Source organism: Triticum dicoccoides, chromosome 2A (assembly GCF_002162155.2).
Source record: "Triticum dicoccoides isolate Atlit2015 ecotype Zavitan chromosome 2A, WEW_v2.0, whole genome shotgun sequence".
Classification (NCBI taxonomy): domain Eukaryota; kingdom Viridiplantae; phylum Streptophyta; class Magnoliopsida; order Poales; family Poaceae; genus Triticum; species Triticum dicoccoides.
Window position 1 is genome coordinate 124,614,734 of NC_041382.1, and position 8,931 is coordinate 124,623,664.

Consider the following 8,931-nt stretch of genomic DNA (forward strand, 5'->3'; position numbering starts at 1 on the left):
TTGGTGCAAAAGATGAGGTATAGAGCTAATTATTCTAAACTCCTGCAGTCTTGTAGAGAGCCAAACTTAGCCGAATCTTTCCTTCTTTCTGGGTTGTGATGAAACAAACCCAACAATTCCAATGTGAATCCGCGAGTTTATATATTGCAGAACACAAATGGTCGTAGAACTGGCAAAATTAATTAATTTCCCTGGTATACTCTAGACGCAATGCGACAGGAAAAACTTTCCAATGTGAATCTTGCTTATTTTTCTGCTATACTCTAGACGCTTCTATTTTTCCATAAAAAACCATTTAGCTTCACGAATCTTATCAACTATCATAGGGTGTAATGTACTTGTCTTGTGGGTTTATTGTTCCTTAACTAGTTTTTTTTTGCGAAAAGTGTTCCTTAACTTCCTGCTCGTCATTTTTTCTGAAGTAAAATTTGCCGCATCTAAAGCAAAGTGCAATGCCAAGACCAAATTTTCAGTTTAGGAGCACAAAAATATGTACTAGCATAAAGAAGTGAAAAGGACAAATACTACGCAACTGTAATCTACAAAAACTGGAATATATATATTTCTAAGATCAATGATAGTGCAAAATGACATGTTTCCTTGTTTTATGTTCCCATAATATTAAAACTAATTTGCATTATCATGTTACTCTAAGCAATATACTCCTACGTCAGACCCGAGTGGTCTGAAGAACTAAATTCAGTCAAGCACTCGCTGAATCAACAAAACTTATGGAAACTTGAGCTCGATTGCGAGAGATTTGGTGTGAGATCGGATTCACCTAAGGGCCAACCAGGAACACTAGCGGCTAGGGTTTACCCCTTACAAAACAGAATGCCCTCGAAGGCTCTGTAGACCTTTGCCGGAAAGTAAACAGCGACTCGCAGGTGCTCCTCAGCTGTCCAATGAAGGATCAACACCGTATTGCTGTTCTTCTCCTGCGAAGCGGTATGCAGGAGCGAAGGGTGTTGGATGATAGATGGACGGCCCGTAGTGCTTCGCGCCAACTGGTATCAATTCAAACTTATCTGAAACAGATTAAAGGTGTCGGTTTCTTCAGAGATAAACAGCTCGGGTCCTGACATATATGCATGCATTCCTATGAATCCATTCCATTCAGTGGTTTTGATGGACAACTATGGCTCTGAATTGACTACAAATGGATGATCTGAATATGCACTTCATAACCAGAACCAAAGAATGACACAATGAAATCATGGTTCAAAAGCACCCCATAACAGCATTGGCTATCGTCTATAACATTTTTTGAAATCATAAAAATATGCCAGTAAAACAACATTGCTCGCTCCCCAGTCTGTAGAAAGCAGACAAGAATTTGCACTTCCAACCTAATAAGTATCAACAGATATCAAAGAAATATAGATATGCACCAACATTGACCACTCCTTTCATGAACTTGATCGCTTGTCATGTTATCCATCCTTCAACAGCACATCTGATGACTCATTTTCACTTGATAATTTGCACATTCTTTGTCTAGAATAAAGTGCAGCCCCCGATACAAGTAATTCACTCAAGTGAAGGATTGAATACAGAATTGACATCACATTGTCTACAGATGTTAAAAACATAAGAAACGATCAGCATATCCACATTGTATAGTGCTCAAGCTCAAACAGTCCTAAAGGGAGTATCATTTAATTTTTTGAAGGACAAAAAAACTGGACACCATTTTACTGTACTGAACTACAACTAAATGCAAAACCTTTCACTGCACCATGGGAAAAGATGGGACATGCACGGCATCTGATGCATCTAATAACTATAGTCCAGGGATATAAAAAGTAGCTGATTCAATATTTATTGACCCAGAGTATGCTTGACTGAAATAGTACAATGTATGTTAATCAACTAAATGGCAACTATAGAAAGGGAAATGTGGCTAAGATGCAACCTTGATGCCTGCCATCAGTTCATTAGTACCAACCACATCACGAAGAGCAAGCCATCTGGAAAAAATCCAATTCCCGTCACAAAAATCCGACTTCACCTTCCATCTTATGCATAAATAGCCAATGGCTCCCACAACAATAACAGTTAAACAGTAGCCTACAGAGTCTGCGAGAGAATAATTTTGCTTCGGTCGTTATGTAAGAAAACAAACAAGTGTTTGCTGAACTTAGCTAAATGAAATACCAAAATATAGATTACAGGCAAACCTGCACACATCTGCTAAGCTACAGGGCCGACAAGAGAATGATTTCGCTTCAGCGTGCCTTTGTGCGCCTCCTGGGTGGTCAGGTGCGCCCTTTTGCGTGAAAAGCGGACCTATGTCCTGCAACGCATGTATACAGAAACAAGGTATTCACACAAACAATGGGGGTAAGTAGCACACAATCCTAGACGGCACACATAGTAACTGCAAATACTATACTACTCCCTCCGTCCCATAATGTAAGACGTTCCTATAATGGGGGTAAGTAGCACACAATCCTAGACGTCTTACATTATGGGACGGAGGGAGTACATGGTAGCATACTTTCTTAGCAAATCTAACAAGGGAGTTTCTGCCATTCTCGAAATGTCATAAAGGTTGATGCTTCAAGGCATGTATTACATGGTATCAGATAGTGCCTGATCCAGCCACAATGGAAATACAGTGCTATAAAGTAGCAAATAATCTTAGGAAACGTAACACAGAAGGATCTCATTTCCGATCCATGGAGCAGAAGGCCCGATGCACGGATGCAGGGTAGGCATCATCATGACATCATCCTAATAGTTAACTGGTCAATAAGAGCTCTGGTGCAAAGCAGAACTGCATTCAGAACACCATCGAAAAACAAGAAGCGACACACTGCAAAGAAGGAACCACATGACAAACTGCTAAACCATACCTGTGGCACACGGTCCACTTCCCTTTACTGGCAGTCAGTGCTTTCTTAGTACGGAAAGCTTGAATAATCGCAGCATGAAGTGGACGGCTCCTCCATCAGTGGCTTGCTGTTTATGACCAGAGGCAATTAGACACAATTCAGAAGGAAGAAGGATGCTCACCGGCGTCCACAATAATGCTCTCTCTGGGCTGCGGAAAAGAAACATCTTTTTGAAGATGATGTGGGGTAAAATATACAGATATGACGTAATATTTCAATTCAGACAAAAGACTTACAAGCATTACTTGGACAAGGAATGAAACAACATCAACGAAAATCAGAGAGGGTCATGACGCAGATAAGCTGTAATGTTCATTCCTTGCCGCAGTTTAAATAACCTGATAGAACTAATAAATCATTTTAATGGCTGTGACCAACAATTACTGCCATACTAAACCAAGACTAGTTTTTTAATACTCCCTCCATCCCATAATATACCTGTGGCACACGGTCTTATATTATGGAATGGGGGGAGTAGCATTTAACCTTGCCCAGAATTGCAGATTTGATTGTTACTATATTTGGTACGATCTAGATGACATGAAAACAACTATACTTAGTACAGAAACATGTATTCAGTCGCAGTGATATTTTTGGTGAATGGATAATATTTTCAGGCATTCACTAGGGTACTAATATGCAGTGGGTATGTTGAGTTACCAACTTCAATATGATGTGGTTAACAAATAGCACACATATCCTCGTTAAGATTTACAGTTTGATGCACGAAAATTTGTGGCTTACACATAAACCATTCTAAAAATCATAAGATCAGAGTTCCTCGGTTGATTTGCTCCCCTGAACTCAACAGAGCAACCATGGTCACCGACTCGCCGTCTTCGCGTCTACCTGTTTGCAAGGAGACCATTCACTATGATTAATGATGGAAATTAAGCAAGCCATCCAGAAATTTTTAGAAACTCAGTGACATCAGATTCATGGACAGGTAGACCAGAAATTATACTAACCTGCATATGCTGCACTCTCCTGAGCCAAATCTTGGATTAACAAATTGATGGACCTACACAAGCAGCACATTATCAATTCAGGTGAGAACATGATTCTTTTACAAGACAAGACAGATTTACAATCCCCTCTTCCATTTGCAAAATATTCATGAGCATAAGAACAAATTCACAATTAACATCTCAAATCGAGATTAATCCATCGAACAGTCCAAAAATATATAAAAAGTGGAGTTGCTAATTGCCTACCTGGATGTTGTGCACGGGAAGACGACGAGCAAGATCACATGAGGGCTTGCAGCTTCTAGCAAGCAGCACAAGATGCCGCGGTGGTCCTCGCCACGCCGTTCCCCCTTCTCCCGCCACTTACGCATCCTCACCGCGCCGGCCGGCGGCCGGCCTCCCTTCGCACACTACCACACATCTGCCCCGTGACACCACAAATCGTGGACGCCGTAGCCGAGCGGGGTGCGGATGGATGGGGAAATGGAGGCGGTGATGACGAGAGGCAATGGATCTCATCGGTAGGGGCGGCATCAGACGATGACCTTGGGAAGCGTCAGAGGAGCTCGGAGCGGAGAAGAGGCAGAGACGAGGGAGGGAGGAGTTGGAGCGGAGGCTCACAAGGGAGAATGACTTAGGGTGGAGGAGTGTGGCGGTTGTGGATTGGGGGCTAGGGTTCGTGCGGTTGTGCTCAACGGGCTTTCCAGGAGGAATAACCAATCAGACCCTCACATCGCAGCACCCACCCATCTTCATGTGACCCCACCTAAGAAGAGGCTCACCAGTCATACTCACGTAAAAAAGTGAAAATAGCTGTCAAAATCGGATGGCCAAGGGGAGCCAAGGTGGAAATCTACTCAGATCCAACGGACAGAAATCGCCCGATCAAGAGGAGCGCCATGGAGGCGGGTTGGCTGGCAGCCTTTAAGGTTAAAATTTAGATAGATCGGATTCGTTCCTTTATAGCATATGCGGACTTGAATTATTTACTTATCCCAAGATATATTTGATCTCATTTTTGTCTGTTGAGACAAGCCACGTTTTTTAAGCAGATGTGCCACAGACAAGCAAGCATGCAAATCAGCTGTGCATGATTTCAGTTAGTTTCCAATGTAGCATGTCTCTCTAGTTATTTTGCTTCTGGTTTTATGCACTCACGGAACGAGAAAGAATTGAACCAGCCAATTTGCAAGGTGAGTATTTAATATTGCAACTTTTTGAATTCTACCTCATGAAAACTCTCAAGATAACGACCTATAGTTCTCAAAGAGGATAGTTGTGAGGTAAGAAAGTGATTTTGGTGCATATACTCAACTGCATTGACAATGAAGCCACAGACAACATGCATCCTTGATGTTGTACAAGAATTGATTAGTATATTAAGACATACTGAGATAATTAGGTGTCTTCACTGTATGCATATGATGCTAAATTATAGCGTTGCTTGAAAATCATTTAAATTATAGGTCGCTTTGTAATATGTTTTTAGTGCTATCAGAGTATCTTTTATATCCATGTGAATTTGAAAATCTGGTTGTAACATTAGTCAAGACGTGCATTGCATGTGCACGCTTAATATATTCTTTGTATAAGCTGCAACTGAAATATATTTTCTATAGCATGTATTTGAGCTCACATTATTTGTTTTCTAATTACTGCTTTTGATCAGAACCAACATGTAGCCTGGAATGAGGAACGGTATTCTATGAGCTAAACAACGCGGAAGAAGAGGATTAGGCCGGCAGATCGGTGTCAAGGAGAATACTGAGCTATGGAGGTGGTGTTTCAGGCAACACCGGCGATAGTCTCAACAGTTAAATACCTAAATGACGGTGAACCGTAGATGTCGTAATATTATGAGAAATATATAATGATTTATTCTACCTTATCTGTACATCTTTTGCTCATTGTGATGATCTGATATGCCCCATAGAGGTGTCTGGATTGAAATAGGTATTTTATTGGCTCAACAAGGGGGAAATGTTACGGGTGTTCATTAAGATTCTTGACTTGTGAATGCTGGTGGCGGATTTAATCTCAATATGCTTTAGGCAAGTCTGTTAAGTACTATATCCCATCAAGATTTAAATTGGCAGTGTACGTGCAATGTACAGTAAATCACTGCACACATAAGATTACATATCGCCATATGTAAATTGAAAATGTAAAGTTCATATATTCAAATATTGATTTCTAGCGAGACATGCATTGCACGTGCACGCTTACTAGTGGTACAACAAAATAACCAAGTGATGCTAAAGGCCAATGGATACAAGGTACAAACTTCTAATTACAACAGGAAACATACATACCAGGTCAAGCATGGTGAACATTATGATGGACACCATGAGCTGCCCATTCTGATCTTTACAACATCTGTAGTTGTAGTAAACTCCAAAAGCCATGACAACCAACATACAGTACACGGCAAAAAGAAAATTAATGCCCTTCAACCTCGTCGGATAAAAAATTGAGTGGCTGTCTGACAAAATTTTGCACCATAATTCCCCAAGTGCGCTCGTTAGGTGTTATCCCAACAGTCACTGCTCTGTTTAGAAGCATATTAGCGTCATCAAGCAATCTCGCTTTGCAGTGCCAACTAATGAGGATATTGTATGTAATAGTATCTGCATGCACATTTTCAGAATGTAACTTCTCTAGGAGATTCAGCGCAGCATGCATCCATCCCATTTTGCACAATCCATTTATGAGTGTGTTGTATGTGACAATGTCAGGACTAAGCCCTTGGTTTAACATCTCCTTCGAGAGCTCTAGTGCATCACGCACCCTTCTTGTCTTGCAGAGCTCACTAATCAAGAGGTTGTATGAAATGTTATTTGGCTTAATTCCCTTTTCTATCATTTCCGCGAGCAACACCATGCTCCGATCCACATTCCCATCTTTGCACAGGGCTTTAATCAGACCATTATAGCTAACAACATCAAGTGAACAACCATGAAGTACCATTTCATTTGCAAGCCGTATGGCATCCTGCAAACTTCCTTTGCACAACAGTGCATGAATGAGTGTATTATAAGTTATTCTATTCGCAACAACACCCTCGTCAACCAAATTTTCAAATAGATACACAGCCTCCTCGATCTGGCCATTGTTGCAGAGATGATAAATTATTGTATTATATGTGCAGATATCAGGCTTGCAACCTTCACTCTTCATCTCTTGCATGAGTGACATCGCGTCATCCATCCTGCCTTCCTTACATACAGCATAAATCATTCCATTGTATCCTTGCAAATTCAGACTCAAGCCATTTGCCAACATTACCTTCAGTGTTGCTCTCATGTCATCCCACATGCCATTCCTGCAAAAACCATGCAGCAAGATCGTGTAGGTTACTATGTTTGGAGCACAACCCTTATCCTCCATCTCTCTAAGCAACCGCATGGCCGAACCAAGCCTCCCAAGCTTGCAAAGCCCATGTATCAATATACTGTAAGTGTGTGCATCTGGTGGGCAGCCTTTTGATCCCATTATCTCATACAGCTCCATCGCCTCTGTTAGCTTCCCATCCAAAAGACACCCGCCAATCACCGTGTTAAATAACACGACATTCAACTCTGGCACCCTCCCGAGCATTGTGCGTGCCTCATCCACCTGCCTTGCTCGGCACAGGCCCTGGATAAGGAACCCGTATGTCATGGTGTTTGGCACACAGCCTCTTATCATCATCCTGTCCACAAGCCTCGCAGCATCGCGGAGACGCCCAAGCATGCATAGCCCGTGCACAATGTCATTGAACGTGTTGACATCAGCAGAGCACCCCATGAGGAACATCTCGTCGAGGAGCGTGGTAGCCTCGGCGACCTCACCCTGGGCACACAGAGCGTGGATGACCGTCTGATAGAGCATCACATCGGGCACGCACCCATGCCGCGCCATGCTGCGGAGCATCGCGAGCGCCTCATCAGCGCGCCCGAGGCGGCAGAGCGCGCGCGCAGCGACACCGAAGGTGAAGGTGGTGGGTGGGATGCGGTCCCGGTGGACCATCCGGCGGTAGAGCGTGAGCACATCGGCGTGGCAGTTCGCCCTGGCCAGTGCCGCGAGGACGGTGTTGTACGAGCGGAAGTACGGCGAGACGGCGAATCGGCTGGGCAACTGGTCGAGCAGGTGGAGGGCGCGGCCAGGGGGCAAGGAGCGCAGGAGCGGTATGAGGAGGGTCTCCCGGAGAGGGGGGTGGCGAGAGGAGGGGAGGGATTCAAGGAGGGAGAGCGCGCGCTCTGGGTCTGCGTCGGCGGCGGCGAGCAAGGGCCGGAGGGGGTGCGACGAGAGGACGGGTTGGGAGGCGGCGTACCACTGGAGGAGGAGGAGGGAGGTGGCCGGGGACAGCGGCAGCGCGAGGAGGCGCCCGAGACGGTGCGGGGTGAGCGGGCGGGAGGAGAGCGTGCTTCGGAGGCGAGAGAGGTCGAATGGCGCGAGCAGCTCCGGCCATGACGTCGCGGCGGCTGCCCGGAGTTTGGGCGGGGGTTCCGCCATACCCGGTTGCGTGGAAACCCACCCATTGGATCACTATTTTTCACTTACTAGGCCCAGACGTTAGGTTAAGTGGACACGCCCCGCGTGTTTACGCTTTCGGTGTGCCCACATTTGGGCCGTCCACCCTTTCAAATTCAGATCCTAAGTGTAACATCCCAAAAGATTTCAAATTTTGGAATGTTAAATAAATAAATAGGTAATATTGAATGAGTTGCTTTGATTTTCAGAATAAATAGAAACTTTTTGAGTCTTGGTGAAAACTTTTCCAAACCATGTCATCCAAATTGGAATGGCGTAACTATCCAACAATATTAATTCTTGGTTTGGGAATTTATTTAAGCTCAAAAGGATTTAATATCTAAAAATTAACCATATTTAAATGAGTTAGAATAATATGACTTTCTCAAATATGGTATAAAATGACACACAAAAGGGAAAATTGAAAAAATGGAGTTTATTTGACTATTTTGCAATTAGATGCCATTTAGATATTTTTCCAATTAACCATATAAAAAATGAGAGGAGATAGTATGAATTCTCCATAAAATAACATTGAAAATATTTAATAGTAA

The 8,931-nt window shown here is 43.4% G+C and overlaps 1 protein-coding gene across 6 annotated transcripts; it reads right to left on the reverse strand.

Moving 5' to 3' along the window:
• Positions 1 to 1,257: 1,257 nt before the first annotated feature.
• LOC119353755 (pentatricopeptide repeat-containing protein At5g64320, mitochondrial-like) lies at positions 1,258 to 8,368 on the reverse strand. Of its 6 annotated transcripts, none has more exons than XM_037620431.1 (7): positions 6,178 to 8,368; positions 3,866 to 3,918; positions 3,642 to 3,746; positions 2,859 to 3,046; positions 2,181 to 2,296; positions 1,916 to 2,079; positions 1,258 to 1,573 (listed from the first exon to the last, which is right to left on the reverse strand). In XM_037620431.1, the coding sequence occupies exon 1, from the start codon at positions 8,357 to 8,359 to the stop codon at positions 6,305 to 6,307; it is 2,055 nt and encodes a 684-aa protein (XP_037476328.1). In that variant the 5' UTR covers positions 8,360 to 8,368; the 3' UTR covers positions 1,258 to 1,573; positions 1,916 to 2,079; positions 2,181 to 2,296; positions 2,859 to 3,046; positions 3,642 to 3,746; positions 3,866 to 3,918; positions 6,178 to 6,304. The 6 variants fall into 6 exon arrangements, with proteins under 6 accessions (XP_037476328.1, XP_037476326.1, XP_037476329.1 ...); XM_037620429.1 differs by having other exon boundaries at positions 3,134 to 3,746; XM_037620432.1 differs by having other exon boundaries at positions 1,916 to 1,970; positions 2,859 to 3,746.
• Between the last annotated feature and the right edge of the window lie 563 nt (positions 8,369 to 8,931).